Raw genomic sequence first — 25,004 nt, 5'->3', positions numbered from 1 at the left:
ACTTTAAAAAAAATTGCTTTATTACTTAAATTCTTCTGTTTGGACACTGAGACAGCCTTATTTGATAGCAGCTGCCAGCCTGAGAGGAATGAGGAAAGAAGAAATGCAAAATAAATAAATACCACAAGGATCCTAGCCTGTTCTCAGATATTTGAAACCTATGCCAGAGGAGCTTATGTTCTTACATTTGGGCTCCTCTTCTTCCACAACACACCTTGCACCAGTTGCCTGGCAACCAAAGGAGCCCCATAGAACATGTGTGTAACATGGTATAATTGCTGTCACAATTTACTTCTGTAATTTTTTTCAAGACCATTAACCAAAACAGGATGTTTTCCCTGTCTGAAGGATAGGTAAGACCTGCCTGAATTTGCTGAAAAGCTATAAGGTATCTGTCAGAACCAAAGTGATTCACAAAATCTCCTGACAAATAGATATGTGGATGCACCTAACAAAATGATAAATTGGACTAGTTTAGAGAAAACTCACATTAAATAAAATGCCTATTCCTATTTATTACTCTTTATTTAGATTTTTTATCCAACTATTATAAAATAGTTGAATGGGAAAGGTAAATTGAAATTCTCACATCTCCGCCCCCCCCCCTTTTCTGTTATAGGTACTCAGAAACAGAAACTTATTGACTCACTCAAATTAATTAGATTTTTAGATGGTGTGGTTTTTTCTTTATTATTCATGCATTTTCTTCATTTACCAAGCCAGGCTGTGTTTCTCTGTACCAAGGACAACATATATTTTTCTTTTAACAAAGGTTTGTATAATTTTGTTCTTTTTCAGGGCATCTTGCTCAGCCTATGAGAAAAATGCAAGCTTTATGGGGAAAATGGAAAAAACAAAAAACAAACCTTCAGTCATGACAGAGAGTTCCCGATAACTATTTCCTGGATTTAGGAATAAAATCAATGAAAGAGCTTGGTTTAAACTTTTTTCTCTCTTAATAGGAATATTTCCATTTTAAAAAATAAGAGATTGATATTTTATATGCACAGTGTTTGGAATATAGTATTTGGTATATTAAATACCAGACATGAATCAAGAGGGTAATGAGGAGTGAAAATTTTCATAACTGATTTTCCACATATATTGCCCCTCCTTCCCCAATTTCCCATCCCTTACCTTCTCCCCTCATTTACAAATTCAAAAGCTGCAAGACACTGTGAAGTCTGCTAATCTCCATGCTGTGCTGTTTATACTGCAAATATTAGTAAAGATTTCCTAGTGCTAATTCATAGATGGGTTGAAAAGAACATCCTGGCTTACCTAGTCTGTATACTCCAGCAGTGCAACATAGATTTCTTTGTTAATGCCCAAGTATGAAAGATTTCCTTTTTGTTGGAGGAAGCTTTGGGACTGTGTTTCTGGCCGAACAGTGAGAATCTGGCAGAAGCAAATTCTAATCACTTTCCAAATGAAAAAGTTCACAGGATCAACACACAGAAAAACTTAAAAGCCAACAGAAAATATAAAGTGAGAAAGCACACTTATATGGGGAGAATTAAATAATAATTTAATAAGAAGAATAGCTAACTACACAGAGAGGAAAGATGTTCCAATAATCAGGGCTCTAGCCTGGGATCCAGATACAGTTCTGTGCTCTATCACAGATTTCCCGACTTCACTTAGGCATAACTCCCATCAATTTAAATGGAGTTATTCACCTAAATACCTTTGAGGCTCTGGGACTTAGTTTCCCTGAGCCTCAGTCTCCCATCTGTAAAATGTGGATAATAGCACTTCCCTACTTGTCAGGGTGTTGTGGGAATAAATACATTAATGATTGTGAGGTGTTCCGATAATACAATAATGGAGGCCACGTAAGTACCTTAGATGGATGTAGAGTTTTATTTCTGGGCTATATCCTCAATGACTCTATTGTCTTTCACTGATTGGTCTTGCTCAAAAGGCCAAATTCATTGCCCAAGTACCACTGCTGGCTGCAGGCCCTTGGAAGTGGAAAGTCTTTTCCTCCACTGGAGAAGAAGTTGCACAACTGACCTGGGAGGGAGGAGGCCTGGTTAGTGGGACTGGGTTATGAACAGACTCAACACATCTTCAGGCTGACCTCTGTTGGTGGGACTTCTGTGGAAGTGTGGCTAAAGTTTACAGCATTGTTGGAATGCAGTACCAGTATCTGCCCTGTTGCTCCAGGGATAAATCCTCTCTCAGGCATAAACTGATGTTAAGGTGTTCAGGCTTGAAATATAACATACCATAAAGCTGTGATGTGACCATGGCGGCAAAATTTATGGTTAAAACACACAAGAAGGTGAGAAAGGATTCAGGAAATTCCATGGTGTGAATCATCCCATCCCCAGGGTGCGGCTTATCTGCCTGCAGAGGATGTGTTTCTTTGAATTAAAGGAGACTGGGATTCCATGGGGAACTATCCTCCCAAATCAATGGATCCCAGAGAGAGCATTGACAAGGATGGTTTGCCCCTCCATGGTGCTGTTCCTAGACTATCTCTGCTCAGATAACAACAATTCCTCAAGCACTATATTGCTATTATTTGCTCCTGCCATGCCTGCCCTTTGATCCCTCTTTCCAGAGAGGGCACTACAGACTGGACACTGCTGCTCTGTCTAGCAGCACTGAGTGCCACTTGAAAACCCAACAAACATTTGGCTGGTTAGGAAAGGGAGAATGTCACACACAGTGTGCACTCATTATCTCTTCTTGCTTCAACAAACCCCCTCCCAACTGCTTAGAGTTCAGAACACATGGGGATCCTTGTGCTTCCATTTGCTGCTGGGAAAGATGAGCATGCCACTGAATCAACCACTCTCTTGCTTCCACTGGCCTTTGGGCTTTTCCACCCTATTCTATTGTGTGCTCTTCCCCATGCTTCACAGCTGGAGGGGAGCAGCAAGACAACAGTTTGTCTAGAAATGCCAACCAAGGCCAGATTCACAGATGATATGAAGCTGGGGCTACACCAATTTACAGCATCGGAAGATCTGGCCCGCAGATGTAAAGTAACAATTTTTTAAAAATTCTTCCTTACTGAGAAAAAGACAATAAAAATAACAGCCACTCTTGATGCATAACTTAAGGACTGTCTGAGCAGAAGAGATGACAGTGCTTGCAAGAGTCTCCCTGCTGCTTCTCGCTGGCGCTCCCCGGGTCCCGTTGGGACGGCTCATCGACAGTGGCAGTGGCAGTCGGCAGTGGCTCATGGGAAGGCCAGGCAGTCCGACATGGAAGATCCTGTCTTTTGTGGTTGCTCTTCCTGGTGTTGGTGTATGCATGCTGAACTGCTACTTAAAGATGCAGCATGAACAAGAAAGAGAAGAGTTTGTTCCTTATGCTCACCTCCGCATCAGGACCAAGCCCTTCCTATGGGGAGATGGGAACAAAACTCTGTTTCACAACCCTCATACTAATCCTCTCCTGACTGGCTATAAAGAGACTCACTGAACACTTGGACTGCAGCAGCAATTTGGCCCATTGCTCTATTTGGACCAGCACATTGTATAGGACCCTGAATCTAAAAAATATTCTGCATTCTTTGTACTGTCAAGTTATAAATGGCATTCTGACCTTTAGCCCTGTACTTGAAGAGGAGGTCACTTAACATAAATAAATCCTAACCTACCAAAAAAAACAAAACAGGAACATTATGTTTGTGGCAAGGTGGGGTGTGAATCTACTCTGCACTAGCCTACCATGGACTAAATGTCCGTGTGGACCCTGCTGATGAGCATTTAACAGTTTGTTAAAATTATCTTACTCTGTCACTGCAGAAACAGCCAGAAGAGGAACAATAGATTGATTAACATATCCCCTTCCCAGAGCTGTGCTGACATCACTGAGGATGCTTATAAAAACAAAATATTGGGCTGTGAATTTCAGCTCCGCTATAAACCAAAAGGGAACAAAATCATTCTTTGGCAAATGAAAAAAAAACCCAGCAGCCAATTTAGAGGAATTCATCCCAGGCCTGTTTTGCTCCTGCTGATTTAAAATGACCATAGGTTGAGCCTAATGGCTTGTCTACATGGATAATTATACTGGTAAAATTCCCTGTGTAGACAAGTCCTAAGAGCCCACTTCCCCGAAAAAGTCCAAGTGCAAAAGGTTGTCTATGAATCATTGCAACTGAGGCCCAATTTCAGGTAACCCTCAGGGTTACCATAACAGGCATTTGATGCCCAATAGCTACCTGACAACTCTAGAATTGGGGAAGTGCAATACATCTGACCTCTGTCCTTGCACTGGGCTCAGCACTTATCCTATTAATCTACTGCATTGTGTTTAACAAGCACAATGCCTCTAGGAAGTTTATGGGAGAGGATAGGAGAACATAGCCACAATCAGGGCCAGATTAACTCTCTTATGGACCCGGGACTATTAGATTTTGTGGGGCCCCTGGAGATTTGGAGTGGGGGATTGGGCTCAGGGCTGGGGAAGAAGGTTGGGGTGCAGGAAGGGGTGCAGCTCCAGCTGTGGGGGTGGACTATGGGGTGGGGCCAGGGATGGGATAGGGGGTTGGGGTGCAGCAGGAGGTTCGAGGTGCGGGCTCTGGGAGGGAGTTTGGGTACAGGAGGGGGCTCTGGGCTGGGACAGGGGTTGGGGTTCAGGAGAGGATGTGGGGTGCAGGCTCCATCTGGGAGGTGCTTACCTCGGGCGGTTCCTGGTCAACAGAGCTAAATGCTGCTTTGCTCCCCGAGGTGGCTGGCATGTCCGGCTCCTAGGTAGAGGGGCAGGCCCCTCTGTGCAGTGCACGTTGCCTGTGCCCAAAGGTGCCACAGGCACTGCCCTGTAGCTCCCATTGGCCGTGGTACCCGGCCAATGGGAGCTGTGGAGCTGGTGCTGGGGGCAGGAGCAGCGCACAGAGATTCCCTGAACACCCCTCACCTAGGGGCAGAGTTGGGCACTGAGACTCGGGTCTGGTGTCTGGCCTGCCGGCCTGATGAAAAGAAGCAGCAGGCCTGCCATGCCCCCCTTAGCCTGAGGCCCAGAGCTGCAGCCCCTAAAGCCCCTGCATTAATCCAGCCCTGGCCACAGTGCTACTCCGGTAGAATATACAGCCTCAGCACCATTTGCACCTAGCCAGGTCTGCTCTATGGTATGGTGGAAAGGCAAACGTAATAAATGAAGGCAGGGGACGGTTAGCTCCCTTTTATGGACACCCAGCCAGTCAGTTAGCTATAAAATCTCTCTTTGTAGCTGTTCTCTACTAGCTTTACCTATAAAGGGTTAAAAGTCTGACTGCATACATAGGTAAAAGGAAGTGAGTGGGCACCTGGCCAAAAGAACCAATGAGAAGACTAGAACTTTTCAAAATTGAAACAAAGACTCCCCTTTTGTCTGTCTGTTGTTGTTCTCCCAGGGAGAGGTGGACAGGCAACAGCTATGCTGTAAGAAGCTTGGGACAGGTATGAAAAAATCATCAATATCATACCTAGAAACTACTCATTTAAAAGCCCAGATATGTAAGTAGATCAGGAAATGTCTAGGAAGACATGATTAGGTTTATTTCTTTATGGCTTGTGGACTCCTCTGTGCTAACTCCCAAATGTTTTGCTTGTAACCATTAAGCTGGACCTCAAGAAAACCATTCTTGATGCTTAATTATTATATTTGCTCTTTTTTAATTTAGCAATAGCCTAAGTTCCAGATGTATTTTCTTTCTTTTTGTTTTTAATAAAATTTACCATATTAAGAACAGGATTGGGTTTTTGTGTTCTAAGAGGTTTATGCATATGTTGTTTAATTAGCTGGTGGCAACAGCTGATTCCCTTGGTTTTCCTTCTCAGCTCTTCCCCGGAGGTGGGTGAAAGGGCTTGAGGGCACCACACAGGAAGGAATTCCCAAGTGCCCCTTCCTGGGTTCAAAGGGGTTGTTTTTTTTTTGCATTTGGGTGGCGGCAGCATCTACCCATCCAAGGTCAGAGAGAAGCTGTAACCTTGGGAGTTTAATATAAGCCTGGAGTGGACAGTATTAATTTTTAGAATCCTTGCTGGCCCCCACCTTCTGCACTCAGCGGGGGTGGGAGAGAGAACTGCCCCTAAAGGCCAAGGGGTGTAACTACAGATTTCTCCTAGATTTCACTCCTAGAAGCAGGAAAGTAGGAGAAAGGTCTGGAAAAAATATCATCTTGTCATTATTACACAACATTCAAATAAAGTTTAAAGTAACTGAGGGAATGTACTATAATATGCATGTTCATTTTTTCCAATTAAAATCTTTATTAGGATTTGTACTGCATTTAATTGCTGCAATTGTACAGTCACCAAAATCTGCAGAGACATAAGAGCCCCCAATGTACTCTCTGACTTGAGAGACAATAATGAGTCTGAAAAGAATAGGTCAAAAAAACAAACAAAAAGCACACATTGTAAAATAAGCCACTAAATGTGTATTTACATGAATTTAGACAGAAGATCATAAGAGATTCATTCCAGAGATGTTTATTACAAGCTGAAATGCTGTTGGCCACTTGTTATTTCTCAGTGAAATTAGAATAAAAATATTGCAGGAGTAAGTACCTATTCTTCATTTTCTTATTAGTAATTGTTATGAAACGAGAGGGCTCTGCCAGCCTATCTCACTGCACCTGTTACTAGATATTTCCAAGATAATCTAACTATAATTTTGCCTGAATGCCCTGGTTGTTTTTCCCATTGTGTTGACTGTTCATCCAGTTTATAGGTTGCTGGCATTTAAGAGGAATAGCACATTTTTTTCAAATGAGGCACAGCGAGGTCTTTGGAACTTCAGCCTTAATGAGAGTCCTAAAGGACAGAATTTATAAGAATGAGAAAAAAAGCCCCTATGTTGTATACAGTATTATTGTACACAATATTGGCCACAGGATATTAGACAGCCGAGATAGGGGAGGTAATATCTTTTATTGGACCAATTTCTATTGGTGAGGGATCTTCTATTCACTGTAAAAGTCACAAAATAAAGACAGTCCCTGCCCTAAAGAGCTAACTGAATGCAAGACCTGATTTGAGTGGAAGCTGAGGTCACTCGGTACTTTTCAGGAGGCACAGAATGTCTTGTAGGATTAAGACCTAATCGAAAAAAATTAAGAGAAGGTGACAGATTGGGAAATCCAGAGGAAGGAATATTAGGAGATTTCTTTATTTAGTGCTTGGGCTTCTTCATTTCTTGGGGGTACCCAATTCTTTGGTGTTCCAAGGATCTATTATAATGGCCTCATTACTTGTGTTATAATAGTTTAGTGTTGCGAATACTGAGGAAATTCTAAACTTCAACATATATATTATCCTGAGAATAAAGTGATTGATGTAGCAGTTCTGTTTCAGAAAGAAGATAGTTTGCTTGAGGGTGTTGATAGCTGCCAGCAAGCATATCTTTACTCTGTTGGTGACTAGAAACCTCGCTGAAGCTGATGAGGGTGCGATACAGTTTTCAGTCAGGTTAATTGAAGGAGCAATTAAATGGCACTTTGTTTAGTGATAGTGAAACAACAAAATCCACCACCCAAGGCCCAGATCAGCAGTTGAGCCATGTGGCATAAGGGATTTCCCTGGAGGCTGGTTACAAATGCAGGAGATGGGGTACTGCTCTGATTTGGTTACAAATACTCGGGCCAAGGGGCAACACTGGTGTCTGGATTTGGATTTAGTTTTCAAGGAGAGAAATTGTGAGGTGCTCCTGAACCAAGAAGGAACAAATAATGCAAGTACTGATGGTCAAAAGGAATTAAAGCAAGACTTAAAACAGAAGCTGGAGACTTATAAAAAGAAATTAAAGCAACATCTTTAGTTTCCCACAAGGACGGAGAAATTACTTGTGGTCAGAGATAAAATCTTTGTTGGGGCAACAGCTACAAAGTATCCAAGCAGATTGGTAAGTCCTATTTCAAAACTTACAGTCTGGACTAGCAGAATGGATCGATGAGTTGACCACCTTTGACTGTCATGGACCAGATTTTTCCAGAAAACAGAGGAAACTAGGAAAACTGGCCAACTTGAAACTTGCTAACAGAGATGAGTTGCAGCAAGGACATAAGCAGCTAAAGATCAGCTTCAGAGGGAAATCAAAGAGTCACAGACTACAGTGGAAAACAATCGCTTGGATGAGGAATTGGGCCAGCCATATTTGTGTAAATCAGGACTTTTACAACAATTTTTTTACCCTGTTTGTAACTCACAGAGGCTCAGAAGGGAGATACCAGGTTGTTTCAGCAAAAATAATACAAAAGCCCACTATCTTTGAGAGAAAAACTTCCTGGGAGGCTTATTTGGCTCAGTTCAACAACATAGCACAAATGAATGACTGGAGAGATGAAAAGAGCATGGGGTTTCTAGCAGTCAAATTGGGTGGCCCAGTTCTGATGGTACAAGCCCTTGATATCCCTTGAGATTGGAGCCAGCCATCAATCTGAACTGGCCAGGGCAAAGCTAAGAGCTAGAAGGAAAGGAAAAAAAGAAACTCCACCTCAACTGGCAAAGGAGTGGAGGACTTCCAGGATAAATTAACAATGGATCAAATTATAGTGCTCAGCCAGACTTGGACAGTTGCAGGTCAAGATCAGTGATAGGAGGCCAAGGACACTCTGACAGGTTGTAGAATTTTCCATGGAACTTGAATCTTTCCTTGCAGCTGCCCTTCAGAAGAGGAAAGAACTGCTAGTATCAGGAAGATGGATACTGATCGCTACAAGCCCTGTAAGCACAGCTATGTGTGTAATATGCATGATGGGAAGGAGTGATTCTAATCTGGTTTATGACATTTTTGATTGATGGGAAAAATTGTTCGATTTTCTTTGTAACATGAGGGAAATTGGCAATAATGCAAAAATTAAGGGAAGCCATTTAGTCAAATGCTGGTATTGAAAAAAAAAAAGGCCACAAAAAGAAGGATTTGTTATACATTTAAAGCTTCCTGGCACTGTGTCACAAGTGTTTAGTGAAAACCTCTTATCCCATTCAGGAAACTGGGGGACCCCAAGCTAAAGGGGAAAAGCTTGGAAGTACAAGTATCAGCCCCACCATTTTTGTTTAGATCTGGGCATTTAAACAGTTATAATGGGAGCTTAGCTGTTGAATGTGTAATAGGATCTGTGCAAAGCACTGGAACAGTGGACAGGCTCAACCATTACAATTATTGGATCAACATGCTAATACTAGGGAATAAGAGATCCCAAACCGAACCACCTACTTAGTCTCAAATGGAGACAGTGACTAGGAAACATGCACCATCCAAAAATGTGGAAAACTGCATTTGAAGAACCAACCTTGGGAATTTGAACAAGAAGTCTGGATGACCAAGTTAATGGATGAGCTAATAACCAGTTTCGTTTTCATTATGGCTAATAACTGTGTAATGAATGCCAGGAAAAGTGTCTTACAAATTCACTCTGTGGAAATGCCCTTCAGAAATGTGGCCCAGGTGAGACAAATGGTTTATAGGAAACTGGTTTGCAGTTCTCCAAGCCCCAAGGGCAGAAGTCATTATAACAGCAACATGCTGTTGTAGCTTTCCAGCAGAAGAAGAAGGGGAGTGTTTGAAACCTGCTTTGAGACCCAGGGTCTCGGGGGTATTTTAGCTACTAGCGTTCTTGTGGATATGAAGCAGGAACAGATTGCTGTTCACTTAAATGTAGAGCAGCAGAACAATGTAAGAGACTTTCTGATTAGGAAACAGGAGTTGCTCTCCTGATCCATCAAAGATATAGGTTGTACTGTACTGGTCCAGCACAAGACTGATATGGGAGAAGCCAGCCCATTCAATAGCCACTTTACCATTGACTAGTAGCAAAGAAGGAAGAGGCTTTACAGGTGTAGGGGTAATGTATCAGGAAGGCATAACTGATCCTTTAATCCAAACAGCACCAGATTCTGTGTGGGAATATAAAAAACTAAATGAAGTCACTTTCAAGGATTCTTATCCATGACCCTTAATAGATGATGGCCTGGATGTTGTAGCAGGTTCAGTCTGATTTTCCACACTGGATTTTAAAAGAGGACATTGACAAGTGGAAGAGGGCTCCAAAGGACAGGAAAAAGACTACTTTCACAGCAGGACAAGGCCACTGGCAATTTAAAGTGATGGCTTTTGGCTTGTGTAGTGCACTGGCCATGTTTGAGAGACTTCTGGAGAGGGTATTACATGGCATGCCGCTCTCAGCCTGTTTGATATACCTAGATGTCATCCTAACACATACTAATCCCTTTGAACAGGAACTGATGATACATTTACAAATGATCTGTGATAAATTTAAGACTGCCAATCTGAAATGGAACCCAAAGAAACGTGAGTTATTCCAAAAAGAAGTGATCTATGTTGGGCACACAATCAGTGAGTCAGGAATTTCCACTGACAAAAAGAAAAATAAGGCTGTACGGAACTGGCCAACTCCCAGGCACTCACAGATGCATAAAGTTTTGTCGGGCTCTCTCCCATTATAGCATGTTTATTTGTAGGTTTGCTAGTGTTGCAAAATCATTGCATAGGTTGGGTGAGAAAACAAACAAACATTGCAGTGGTCAATAGTGTGATGTAGCATTTATGGAGCTGAAAAGGGCTCTTCTGTCTGCTCCTGTCTTAGCTTATGCATGTTTCAAAACCTCTTTCATATTAGACACAGATGCTAGTGATTACAGATTCAGGACAGAATTGACACAAGAACATGAAGGATTTGAGAGAGTGTTGGTTTATTACTGCAGAAGTCCAACTTCTCTGGAGCAAAATTATTGCACCACCTGAAGGGAACTCCTGACAGTGTTTAAATCTGTAGAACATTTTCACCATGGTTTGTATGTGAGAAAGTTTGTGTTCAGGACAAACCATGCATCCGTGCAATGGCTCTTTAGATTCATGAATCATCGGGGCAACTTGCCAGGTGGTTGGAAAAATTACAGTGCTGTGATTTTACAATCACAAGCCTGGACACAAACATGGTGATGCTGATGCCATGTCCAGATGGCATTGTTGAGAGAATCTGGGCCATAGAATTTCCCAATTCAAGTAATTCACATATTGATTGGAAGCTTTTCTGGTAAATTTTGGTAGGACAAATGTCTGTAATTTTTTTGTTGGGATACCAAACTAACCAGTGTTTCTTAATATCTATAATGGCTAACTTTATGCTAACAAGTTCCTCCATCCCAACTCCTCCTTCCACGTAAACATACTGAGTAGGCTTTTCCTGTGAGAACTTACACTGTTACAGGTTTGTAGAATGCCATTCATACACACAATGCTCTGTCAATAATAACAAGGATTTTAAAAGTAGCAGGAGAATTTTAAAGTGTCTTGCTGGATTAATACATTTCTTGTGATGAGGGATGCTACAGAGTTTGCAATTAGCCATTCAGCAACCATGAAAAAAGTAAGTTCACAATAACCTATATGCTGAAAATGAGTTTCCTGGAGAAAAAAGATGGTTTCACACCTATAGTGTATAATGCTGAGGGCTGCAAGATTTATTGTGCTTTAGATCAGGTTCTTACAGCAAAGAGGAAGTTGTTCAAAGATAGATTTCTTAAGTTATTTGTAATGCTATTTTCCCCATTCAGTTCTTCCAATGCATTGCTGGACTATATAGAACATAACACTGGGTGATTGTTAAAATAGATGCTGTTTCTATCCCCTTCTAAATATGCATTTATGGGAAATACACAGCCATGTGTAATAAAGGCTTTGAAAATGACCATACTGTCGTAAACATACTGGAAGAGTTACAGAAACAGTTTGACAGGTGGATTAGCTCTCTCTTAGCTTTGGCTTTTGTGTTCTCATCTTGGGCAATGGTGCAAATATAGTTTATGCCATAAAAGATAAGGGTCATATGCATATAGAGTACCTGCATTATGGTTGGCACACCGTTTGCAGTTGTTTATCATGGACCTCTTGCCTGTTAAAAGTGACACTGAAAATATAAAAGGGGTGGCACATAAAACCTGAAGCTAGTTTAGGCAGTTTGTCAAGGCTACAAAAATCTTTAACTAAACAACAATGAGGCAACAACTTCTCACATTATCTGAAGCAGCTGGAGCTACTTTTTCAGTAGAAATCACTCCATAACAGTAAATACTTTCACATTTTCTGAACCATGTTGGTATAGAATGTATCAGATTTATTGTGTAGATTTACCTTTGTTCGGGGCTATTCAGATTTATGGATTTTGTGCCCCATTTTAGAGAGACAGGGATAGCTCTGGAATTTGTCTCTTGAACTGAATTTAGCAGAGTACCCTGGTGTTTAGATTTTGGATTATTTTTAGGTTAACATTTAAGAAATATCTTGCCTTTTTAATTTTTTTTTAATGAAATGCCATATTTCTTCACAGATTCCAAAGCCAGAAGGGATCATTGTAATCATTTAGTCTGACTTCCCGAATGTCACGGGCCATAGAACTTCCCCTAAATAATTATTAGGAGTACTTGTGGCACCTTAGAGACTAAAACATTTATTTGGGCATAAGCTTTCATGGGCTAAAACCCACTTCATCAGATGCATGCAGTGGAAAATACAGTAGGAAGATATATATATATACACAGAGAACACAAAAAAATGTGTGTTCCCATACCAACTGTAACAAGACCAATCAATTAAGGTGGGCTATTATCAGCAGGAGAAAAAAAAACCTTTTGTAGTGATAATCAGGATGGCCCATTTCAAACAGTTGACAAGAAGGTGTGAGTAACAATAGGGGCAAAAAATTAGCATGAGGAAATAGTTTTTACTTTGTGTAATGACCCATCCATTCCCAGTCTTTAATGAAGCCTAATTTAATGGTGTTCAATTTGCAAATTAATTCCAATTCTGCAGTTTCTCTTTCGAGTCTGTTTTTGAAGTTTTTTTATTGGCGAATTGAGACTTTTAGGTCTGAAATTGAGTGACTAGTGTTCTCCGACTGGTTTTTGAATGTTATAATTCTTGATGTCTGATTTGTGTCCATATATTCTCTTGTGTAGAGATTGTCTGGTTTGGCCAATGTACATGGCAGAGGGGCATTGTTGGCACATAATGGCATATATCACATTGGTAGATGTGCAGGTGAACGAGCCCCTGATGATGTGGCTGATGTGATTAGGTCCTATGATGGTGTCCCTTGAATAGGTATGTGGACAGAGTTGGCAATGGGCTTTGTTGCAAGGATAGGTTCCTGGGTTAGTGTTTTTGTTGTGTAGTGTGTGATTGCTGGTGAGTATTTGCTTCAGGTTGGGGGGCTGTCTGTAATGCATGCTTTCTAATCTTTTTATCACTCTTCCCTGAATCCTCTCCAATTTATCAACATTCTTTCTGAATTGTGGGCACCAGAACTGGACACAGTATTCCAGCAGTGGTCACAGCAGTACCGAATACCAAAGTAAAATATCCTCTCTACACCTGCTTCAGATTTCCCTATTTATGCATCCAAGGACTGCATATGCCCTTTTGGCCACAGCATCACACTGAGAGTTCATATTCAGCTGATTATCCATCCCCCAAATCCTTTTCAGTCATTGTTTCTCAGGATAGCGTCCCCATTCTGTAACTATGGCTTACATTCTGTGTTCCTAGATACAAACATTTGCATTTGGCAGTATTAAAATGCATTTGTTCACTTGAGCCCAGTTTACTAAGCAATCCAAATCACTCTAAATCAATGACGTGTTTTCTTCATTATTTACCATGCCTCAATTTCTATGTCATCTGCAAATTTTATCAATGATGATTTCATGTTTCTTCCAAAGATAAAATGATAAAAATGTTAAACAGCATAGGGCCAAGAACAGATTTCTGAGAGGCCCCCACTAAAAACACAGTTGCTTGATAATGTTTCCTTATTTCCAATTATATTTTGAGACCTATCAGTTAACCAGTTTTTCCTTCATTTAATGTTTGCCATGTTAATTTTATATCTTGCTAGTTTTTAATCAATATGGCTTGTAGTACAAGTCAACTGCCGTACAGTAGTCTAAATATCTTACATCAACACTATTACCTTTATCAATCAAATTTGTAATCTCATAAAAAATAGATATAAAGTTAGTCTGACAGAGTCTATTTTCCATAATCCCATATTGATTGGCATTAATTATATTACCCTCCTTTAATCATTTATTAATCAAGTCCTGTATCAGCCACACTAGATCCTCCCCAGTATTCCAGGAGTTATTGAAGACCAGCATTAACTCTGAAATGGTTGTAACTGTGAACAAAGTGCAGTTTGGACTCCAGTTCCAGCAGCTGACACTCCAAGCCAGGTTCCAGCAGCAGCTGAATTCCCACTCAGTACTGGCAGCTTCCTTGCAGGCAGCTTAATTCATTGAGTCAGACTGCAACCTTGTCCCCCTCTCAGCTGGGGAGGGAGGGTTAAAACAACACCCACCCCCCAAACACACACACAGCCAGGGCAAGTGGGGAGGGGTGAAAGTAATACAGATACCAGCACTGCTCCTGCTCTGCCAGCTGCCTTGGGCTGGCAGCCCCAGCATCTTCACACTCCTAGATGTAAGTGGCTGCCCTGGGTGTGGGAACAGGCAGCCCAGATGTGCCTGCCTTTAAGATGCAATACATGCACAGTACAATATTTGCTTTTTTTTTTTGTTTCCACTGCTGCCTGATTGGTTACTTCTGGTTTCACATGGTGTCCGGTTGACCACTCAGTCCATAACTCTGGTGTTCATATCTTTGAGGTTCTACTGTACTGCCATCTCTGACATGAGTGCCACTCCGACAACCTTTTTGCCCACTTGGTCCTTCATAAATACATTATAACTATTGATTTTAACATTCCAGTCATGTAAATCATCCCAGCAGGTTTCAGAATACCAATTAGATCAATTCTAAATCCTCTTTTTTGTTACCCAGGCTCCTAGAATTGGTGTATAGGCAATTAAAATTTTTATTCTCTTCATATTCTTTGATTTCTTGATTGATTTTGTTCTTAACATCTTGATTTTATGTCAGACAAGTGATCATTTCTTCCCTCTTTTTACTCTCTCCTATTGTTATTAGTTTAACACCCTCTTGACTACTCTAGCCAGCCTGTCCCTGAGAAGATTGGTTCCACTTAGTGAGATGGAGGCCACCCAAACTGTATAGCCCCCTCCTCCTATAGAAGTTGGACCAATGTTCCTCAAAACCAAAACCCTCTACCATACATCATTTACCTAGCCAATGGTTCAGTTGCAGAATCTTCTGCATTCCTTCACTTGTGGAACAGGAAGGATCTCGGAAAAGACCACTTGGACATTCTTCTCCTTCTTCAGCCTGAAGTCATCTTTGAAACCTTCGATTATCTGTGAGCTACCCCATAATGCTGTGGGATTAGTGCTGATATGTACCATCATCATACCCATCGACTATCCAGTCTTAGAGTGATGTCTCATTTCTTGGCTTTGGGAAGATGATCCTGTGTCCTCTTCTCCCTTGACGAATACTCTTTCGATTCTTCTCTAATGTGCAATGCCCAGTGAGGATCATCTGTCTTCCTTGGCCAGTTGGAGATCTTTCTGCGGGCAAGCTTGCTTTTCTTACACGTTGGGCCAAGTGTCATCTAAAGGTGTATCCTGACCATCTCTCTGTTCCCTTTGACCAGTGGGATCTTCAGAAATAACTTCCTCAATTTCTGTGCTGAGGACTTGGTGTTGATTGGCAACTTCTAGTTATGTGGAATTTCTTCTGGTCCTCTTTTCCTGCGTGGTTACAGCCTGCCCATCCTCATCTGCCTCCAGATGTGTACAATGCCACCTCATCCTCTTTCCTCTGGCAGTTACGAACTGATAAGCCTCCCTCTGACTTCCACTCGATCTGGTTCCTTTGTAGCCAGTTCATTTCTTCCATAAATCTGGGGTAGTGATGCTTCCCAAATTTATTTGTCTAGGAACTCCTCAGCTACTCTGTAGCATCTCTACTTGCCTTTCCAATCCAAAAATCTTCCCTTCCAGAACAGCCACCAGTTTACACATACACAGGAAGTCCTTTCCGGCTTCAAGCAGGAAAGAAGACATGGCACATCCACTACAGGTCACCACCACTTTTGTCATTACAGTATCGAGCATGGAACTTAGCCTAGAAGGAAGGTCTTTCATGCTTACGCTCCAAACTCACTCTGAAAAGTTTCTGTTTGTGGCTCTTGGGATCTGCCTAGCAAGTGACTTTGTATACTAAGTCTCCCCACTTACCTCAGCTCAGCTCTGCCCCATCACCGCCAGGGAGCAATTAACCATTCAGAGACTTCAAACATCAGGGCTGATCAAAGTCCATAGGTCAGAGACACGCAGTCCTCATCAAGACATCAACAAACAGAATCCGTCTTGGCTGCTTACTCAGGGATCCCATGGCCCAGCTATGAATGAATGAACAAACAAACAGCATTAGATAATTAGGAGTAGTGCTGTCAAAAGGCTGGTTTCTGCAAATTATACTGGAACACATTTGAAAAATATGGCAACCCTGCTCTGGAAACACCAGGAGAAGACCTGGCATTTCTGACTATCCATAATCCAAAAAGTGAGAAAGTTGTCATGGAGTTTAATATTGGGTGAGGTGATGAGTTGTTTTAAGGATTGTGACAGCTACAAAAACTTTCACCTCTAGGCCCCTAGTCCAATGAAGGCTAAAATTGGTAGAGACTGAAATTTGCTACCATATAAAGATTGTTCCACAGCTTATGTATATAGTGAGTTGGTGGTCTCTGCCAACCTCCTGGTGGATCAATGACTACATCACAAAAACCACCGTCACAACTGACACCATTTTGTAGAGTATCAGCAGAGATCTTGCACAAGGCTTGAATTGGCCTGAAGAGTGGACTACATTCTCCCCTATAGAGGTGATTCCTCCAGAACAGGGCTGAGCCATAACTTGCACTGACACTGTCTAGAGTGCACCTGTGGTCCAGATTGTGAACTCCTGCTGCACAAACTCACACAGACAGTTCCATTGACTTTTGTCCTTTATAGCATAAAGTATATTTGCCATTGCTTGAGAAGAAAACACTGAAAATGGATTTCTCATGTGAGTACCTGCTCACCAGCATGACTAACCAGTTCACAACCTCACCCTCAGTGAATAAATAAAAGACCTAAAATGCAAGAGCTCACAATTTGGCATACTTCACAAGCACTACATTTACACACATACTCACAATTGGGAAAAAATAGGAGTGTGGCACTGGCAAGAATGAATGCCTCATATTTTAGAAAGAGATCATAGAACATTTATTTCTGCCAGGTCAACCACTTATCACTAGGAAGAGCCTCTTTTAATCACATCCTCTGAAATGTCAGAGAGTCTATGTGAGTCTTGGCTGTTGCATAGCTAAGCCAATTGTAAATTTATCTTATGGGAGAAATTGCAAGTTTTATGATTCCGATATAAATGTTTAGGAACATTTCCATCATTTTGTGTCTGCGGGGGTGGGGAAAATGTGATGCACAAGTCCTATTAATAAAGGCAGTTACATGCCTAATTTCATGTGCATTGCACTGAAAAATTACTCCTTGATATCTAAAACATGTTCCGAGTTAAAAAAAAAAAAAAGAAGAAGAAGAATCAAGATTGGGAAAGCAGAAAGTCAGCTAGATGGCTGGAATATGTTAGAAACAAATGTTAGCATAGACTCAGGCAGAGAATGTTTAAAAAGATAAAGGACAAAGGTGTCTGCAGTACATATACTGTACTTACAGTGAATTTACTAGCAGTAGGAGCATACAATCAATCTGCTTTTTTAGGTACATCTACACACGTGACTGTAGACATGTCCATTATCCATGTGTTTGGTTGCACCATAACCCCCCTATTGTCCACACCTAAACCTCAGAAACATATGTCTGAGGGTGAGTGGAGGGCAAGTAAGCTGGCACAGCTAAGGGGTATGGGCAAGTACATGCCTTGTTTGGGGCGCTGCCACAAATCCATGCCAATCTGCAGTGTGGAAGGGGTAACGGGAGAGCATGAGATCTTGAGTTGCAATAGTCCCCCACCCTAATTCCTACAGTGCACTGAACCCTTTTCTACCTCACCTTTATCCAATCTGTAAAGGTCCCTGTCCCTGCTTTTCACCATGTGCTGCTCTGAGCAGGTCAGAACAGCTTTCCACTGCACTTTTGACAGATCAATACAAGTGAACATGGATCCATTTCCAAAAGCAGCTGGTTGGCCCACTGAGCATACCCAGGTGTTGATCAGTGTGAGGTCGGAGTACACCATCCTCCACAACTTTGCCTGGAGAGACAGGAACATGCACCTGTATTGGGAAATTTCACAGTGCAGGCAGGCATTCAGTAGACTCAGGCCCAGTACTGGGTGTGCATCCACTGGAATCCACACACCTCCTGGGTGTGGTGTTCTGTCCCATCTAGTGGCACCAAGACCACATAGAGAGAGAGATTAATGAGTTTGCTCTACAGCCTTAGCTAAGAGGCATATGGCTTTTAGCTCACACAGTAGAGGCTCATGCAGTAAGCTCCAGAGGTCCCAGGTTTGATTCCGCTCGCTGACAACCAGGGTCTGTTGGTGTTACACAAGCACTTGAGGTTCCTGTTCAGGAAGGCCAAAGACTCGAAGGGCTCATTGCACATGCTCCTTCTATGAAGAGCCTTATAGGTGCTGTTAAGGGATCCCAAAAAGGAACCTGAAGTGAATCAAGATCCTCTCCTTAACCCACCCCCTCCTCATTGCCCAACTGGATTCTAACAAGGGCCAGGGTGAGGAGGCAATGGGGGCTGTGGAGGATGCCCTGGAAGACCTAAAGGATGAGGAGCATGTGATTCTGAACCTGTAGCTCAAGGAGCCAATTGAGGAAGCTCCCCTGATGAACCCAAGGAGGATCACAAGTGACATCAGGAACCAGAACCAGAATCAGGCCAGTAAGTTAGAATGGACCCCCTCCCTTCCCCAGCAATAGCACTTCTTGCTCTGGTGCTAAATTTCTGATTTTAAGATCAAAGGAATTTGAAGTGCTGTGCACTGACTTTTCTTCCCTGGATAATATGCCATGCATAGCTAGGTCTCTCTGTGTTTGAACTGCAATGCTGAAGCCATGGCATTGCCACACCACAGCCCCTTACTGAACTCCTCCAACTTTCCCTTCTCTCCCCAGTCCCTGCTCCTCTCCACCCTGAAATTATCCCCCAGCAAGACATGGTTATAAATCAAGTTTTTTATTGATTTCTGATGAACAACTATTAAGCATTTGGCTCAAGCTATTTCTTCAAAACGGATTATTAAGGAAAAAATCATTGTGCCCCGGTGTCCATGCATTTCTCAGCCAGCAGTCAGGCAGTAATGGTCTCTAGTGGCTGGCCTCTCCACACACTGAGCCGTGCTGCACAAGCCAGAGGAAATGGGGATGGGAGAAGGATCCAGTCTGGCAATTAGATAAACACAGTGCTATGTCCCTTTGCAGTGAAGAGGTGAGGGGCTTGTGGTGCTGATCTGAAATTCCAGGGAACAAAATACAGTTGTGGTATGTCTCGTTCTTTTCCTATCCATGTCTCTGTTGTTAGGCAGGCATATGGGCAGGATTTTCTGATGATGCTGGAAGGGGTGGGGCAGTCAGTGCTCCTGGTTTGCATCTTCCTTTGCATAGAAACTCTGTATGCTATCAGAGAATAGAGTCCATTTCCAGTTGCATTGCCTCCCAGTCCTGTAAGCATATTTCAGTAAATTTCTCATATACCAGAAACTTCAGATGGGTCTTGAGTTTCAACAGCAGTGCAAACCTGCGTGGTCCATCTTCACAGCTGAACAAACCCTTCCATTCAGCAATATGTTTGAGGAGTGATCATTAGCAGAAATATGTCTCTGGCATAGATTGCTGGATGTCCCGGAAAGGCACTTCTCTTCCTTTCTGGTACCTTGAAAACTGCTATATTCTCCAAATGTTGGCCAGCTTTCAGGGAAGAAATTGTAAACTGGTAACATAGCCCCTGAAAGGAATTCTCTCTCCCACACTCTGACACAGTAGGAGCATTTTAAAATTTTTAAAACATGAATACTGTTTTCTTATTATTACTCATGGACTGAAAAAGTTGTCTAAGAACCTATTGTAACAGTTGCAATGCTGAAAAGTAACAAATGTGTGGCCTTGAACAGCAAAATTATGTTGGGGGGGATTTTTTGCCTTCTTCCAAAGGGGGGGAAAGATATATATATGCACTACATTTCTCTAGAAGACCTTTGGCTCTCTAGAGGGCAGGCACAGCACCCCAGGGCCAGCAGAGGCAGACAGAGAAGGACCCTGAAAGAGCTGTTCATGTGGATGGACAAGAGAAACTGGAAGCAGTTTAAACTCCTCAGGACACAGAAGGTTTGGACTCTTCATCAGGAAGAGACACTGATGAACCCCTTCATGGGGCAGAAGGCATACCAAAGGGAACAGGAACATCTCCTAATGGAGAGGTTCACTAAACTGGTAGCTGAATGAGTTTGGGGTCTACCTGCTGCTGAGGCCACAGAACCAGTTGATCAGCAATTGCCTCTTCCTCTGGCTGTCACCTAGAATGCTACTGAGCTGGGGTGAATCCTGTTTCAAGGACCTGCCTCACCAAGTGATGGGGAGGACCACATGGAGCCTGTAGGACTCCCAGGACCTGACTGGCACCCAAAACCCCACACAAAGGGACCCACTGAGCATTGCAACCAGGAGGGGAACAATGAGCCCATGGGAGTCCCTGAAGCCCACCAAGTGCCTTGCCCCCAAACTCCTCTCAGGAGACATTCCTGGTTTTTCTTCAGAGCTATTTTCCCTCATTGTCCCTCCTTTGTTAGGAGGGGGAAAGGAGACGGGTGCACAGATGTTAACATTCGACTGGTGTGCCCGCTTGCATTGACTTTTATTTTTAAGATTTGTTATTGACTGATAGATAGGGCCACTGTGACTTTAAATGAGCAGCACTGAACTTCAGATTCTTCCATCCTAAGACTGTTGGCTAGTATTACAGACTGTTTCACAAATCTATTGCTCTTCCTCCAATATAAAAACTGCCATGCTGGATCAGACCAATGGTCCATATACCTAGTATCCTGTCTCCGACAGTTTCCAGTACTAGCGTTTCAGGGCGAGTGTCCAGAACAGTGTAATTTTGGAGAGATCCACTTCTGTCTTACCTTTCTGGTTTCTGGCAGTCAGAGGTTTAGGGTTTCTCTGAGCATGGGGCTGAATCCCTGACTATCTTGGCTAATAGCAATTGATGGACTTATCCTCCATGAATTTATCCATTGTTATCTCGTCTACTGTAAAGGGTTCCCTTGGTGTTCCCCTTATCTTAGTTAGTACAGACATTATGTGTCCAGACTTGTTAGGATTCCTTCCTAGACCTTTTCCACTTGGCTTATCCCAGAACACTTCATCCAGTTCTCTGGGATAAAAAACTCTCAGTTCAACTCTGGATTTAATCTCTCGGGTTCCTTTATATGGCATACAGCTTTACAGCATACAGCAAATTCTCTTAGTCTCTTAGTTGCTACATGCTGAGCTGAAATTTTCAGAAAACTACCCATAAGGACTCCAAGATCTCTTGCCTAAGTGGTAATGGCTAATTTAGAACCGATCATTATATATATATATACATATATGTGTGTGTGTGTGTGTGTGTGTGTGTGTAGCAGAGATTATTTATTCCAATGTTTATTACTGTGTACTTATCAATGTTGAATTTCAACATGACTGTTGCTCAGCCATCCAGTTTTGTACAATCCCCCTATAACTCTTTGCAATCAGCTTTGGACTTAACTATCTTGAATAATTTTGTATCATCTGCAGACTTTGCCACTATACTATTTACTCTCCTTTTCAGATCATTAATGAATATGCTGAACAGCACAGGTCCTAGGGACCTAACTATTTACCTCTCTCCACCTTGAAATCTGACCATTTATTGCTACACTTTGTTTTGTGTCTTTTAACCAGTTACTTGATCCATGAGAGGACCTTCCCTATTATCCTATGACTACTCACTTTCATTGAGAGTCTTTGGTGAAGGCCCTTGGCAAAAGCGTTCTGAAAACCCAAGTACACTATATGGACTGGATTACTCTTATCCACATGCTTATTGACCACCTCAAAGTATTCTAATAGATTGATGAGGCATGACTTCCATTTACAAAAGCCATGTTGACTCTTTCCGAATATATCTTTATATCTTTACATATATGTCTGATCATTCTTTTCTTTTCTATTCCATAGTTTCTACTAATTTTTCAAGTCCTGAAGTTAGGCTCAGTGGCCTATAATTGCCAGATACACCTGTTTTTAAAAATAAGCATAACATTAACTACCTTCTAGTTACCCGGTAGAGCCTTGTTTTAGAGATAGGTTACGTACTGGAGTTACTAGTTCTGCAATTTCATATGTGAGTTCCTTCAGAACTCTTGGGTTAACGCCATCTGGTCCTGGTGACTTATTACTGTTTATTTTATCAATTTATTCTAAAATTTCTTCTACAGGCAATTCAGCCAATAGAATAGCTCTGATGTGGGTATCTCCCCCACATCCTCTGCAGTGAGGACTGTTTCAAATAATTAATTTAGCTTCTCTGCAATAGCCTTGTCTTCCTTGAGTACCCCTTTAACACCTTGGTTGTCTAATGGCCCCCATGCCGAGTTGGCAGGCTTCCTGCTTCTGATGTATCTAAAAAAAATTCGTATTGTTAATTCTTTTGCATATTTATCAAGTTGCTTCTCAAATTATTTCTTGGCCTGCCTTACTTTACTTTCACACTTAACTCACCAGAGTTTATGCTCCTTCCTATTATCTTCTCTAGGTTTTGACTTCCAAACTGTGAAGGACTTTTTTGCCTATAATAGCTTCCGTTATTCTGCTGTTTAGCCATGGCAATATTCTTTTGGTCCTCTTATTCTTGGTTCTGATTTGAGGTGTTGTCACATTGTGGAGTGCAATCCAGACCAGTGAGAGGTTGTGTCACTGCCCTAATCTTGGGTGTCTCACAATGCTTTGCTGTTGTAGCTCCACACCTGGACCACTCACAACCAACCTACAGGCCACACCTTGAGTGTCTGTGTACTAGGAAGCCCTGGTTCAGCAGCTCTGACTCCAGCAACCTGTTTATATCCCCATTCTGGCTTCCATCAGCCCAGGGCCGGCTCCAGGCAACAGCTTTCCAAGCAGGTGCTTGGGGCGGCATTCAGAATGGGGCGGCAGTCTGTGTCCCAGCGGCGGCAATTCGGCGACAGCTCCGCTGCTCTTCCCGCCATGGCAGCTTTTGGGCGGCTGGTCTGCCGCTCTTCCGGGCATGGCGGCAATTCGGCAGCAGCCCCACTGCTTTTGTGGCAGTGGCAATTCGGCGGCAACTGGTTGGGGCGGCAAAATTGGTAAAGCTGCCCCTCACTGTCAGCCTCACTTACTACTTGCAGGGTGATCCCACACTCCCAGTCCCAAATTTTCCCAAAAACACAGGATCTGCTATGTCCAACAGTTCAAAGAAATAAGATGGTTTGTTTGCTGCTTTAAGGAAAAAACCCACCCATTTTCCCCATTCACTTTAAGGTATAAACACAACATTCTTGGTTTAAATTAATTGTAAAATAAAACAAAAGAAGCTAGTATTTTAAGTGAGTTCAAATATAAGAGTTAAAGTTAGAAAGGGTTACAAGCAAATAAAAGTGAAAACATGCACGTTTTGGTTCAAGGCTTTGTTTAAAGATGGCCTCTCTCACACATTCTTCCAGCAAAATAGTGACTGACCCTTTCCTCAGTCAGGATCTCTTCAGAGACCCAAAGGTGCAGGTGCCTTTGTCTTCTTAGGTGAAGGGCTGTGGGGAATCAAGATGCATGGGGGTTGGGCAGATGGGGGAGCAGATCCCCATACAGTGACCCCTCACCCTGTGGCTCAGGAGCAATGGGGGAAAGAAGCGGCAGGGTGTGTTTCTGTGGTGGGTCTGATTCCGCCCCAGCCTTACCCCACCTGCTCCATGCACAGGAAGTGCACTTCTCCCCCAGCTGCAGCCCAGCCGGGACTATCAGCTGAGTCTGGTGTAGGGTAGGAGCCACCGGCCAGGGTGAGACTGGGGAGGGCTCCAGGTGTAGGGGGTGAGGGCAGGCTCAGTGGATGCGGGTTAAGATGCAGGGATTATGGGTGCGGGGTGAGGTTCAGTAGAGGGTCCAGATACACAGAGATTGAGTGGACGGGGGGGGGGTCTGATTTGGACCCAGTTGCACCTCACGTCCAGTGATTTACCTCTCCGCTGGGTGCACCAGGCACCCAAAAATGATACCACCTTACTGGGGAGGGGCACATTACCATTGTTGCAGCTTCCCTTTACTTCACCATCAGAAAGTCATTTTTCTGTGGGGAAGTAAAGAAAACTGAACAGGACATGAATTTCGTGTGCACATAGTGGTGCAGAATGGTCCCTGGAGGAAAAGATTATAATAGTGCGTAGAGTGTGAACACAGGGGTGCTTGGGGTCATAGGTATACATTTACTATACTCCAAACACATAGAGGAAACCTCTGTAATGCAGAGCACCAGATTTTCTGGAAACGCATTCAGAGATTTGCACAGAGATGCTGGTATCAACAGCAATGAAAGTGGTAGGAACCTACAACAGGGGAGTCTGCCTGCTCAGACCACATTCATGCATGTTATTAAGTAGGCCACAAAAAAGAATGAATAGTTGGAGGACAAACCTTCACATACTGCGTCCTTAATTCAGCGCCACATGTCTGCCATGTTTATATTTACGTGCAATGTGACAAAAATAACAGTGCAACACTCATATCATTGCACTGAAACAGCCACAAACTTTGTATATTTACTGTAAAGGCAAAAAGTTGAGGAATCAAATTTGACTTCAAATATATATCAGTATAAAAGCTTGTCCTCAATATACCCATGTATTCTACTGTTCAAATGCTACCAATTTAAAGTATATGTAAGGAATTAACATTAGGATAACACAGTCTCACATAATACTTCCTTATTGCAGCTGCATCATTCATTGTATTGCAGTAAAACCCAGACTTGCTCAGGCACCGTGCAGACATATAAGGGAGAAAAATGGTCCTGACCTAAAGAACTCACAATCTGAAAAAGACAGAAATT

The 25,004-nt window shown here is 42.5% G+C and overlaps 1 protein-coding gene across 1 annotated transcript; it reads left to right on the top strand.

Annotated features, from left to right (window-relative positions):
- Positions 1-3,093: 3,093 nt before the first annotated feature.
- On the top strand, positions 3,094-3,625 carry LOC119856049 (cytochrome c oxidase subunit 6A2, mitochondrial-like). Its single transcript, XM_038403110.2, has one exon. The coding sequence runs from the start codon at positions 3,094-3,096 to the stop codon at positions 3,436-3,438; it is 345 nt and encodes a 114-aa protein (XP_038259038.1). The 3' UTR covers positions 3,439-3,625.
- The last annotated feature ends 21,379 nt before the right edge of the window (positions 3,626-25,004 follow it).

Source organism: Dermochelys coriacea, chromosome 5 (genome assembly GCF_009764565.3).
Source record: "Dermochelys coriacea isolate rDerCor1 chromosome 5, rDerCor1.pri.v4, whole genome shotgun sequence".
NCBI classification, from domain to species: Eukaryota; Metazoa; Chordata; order Testudines; family Dermochelyidae; genus Dermochelys; species Dermochelys coriacea.
This window is presented reverse-complemented; position numbering and strand designations above follow the sequence as displayed.

What these genes read in the sequence shown, in the direction of transcription:
- LOC119856049 (XM_038403110.2), top strand. Translation starts at nt 3,094, where the DNA reads ATGACAGTGCTTGCAAGAGTCTCCCTGCTGCTTCTCGCTGGCGCTCCC.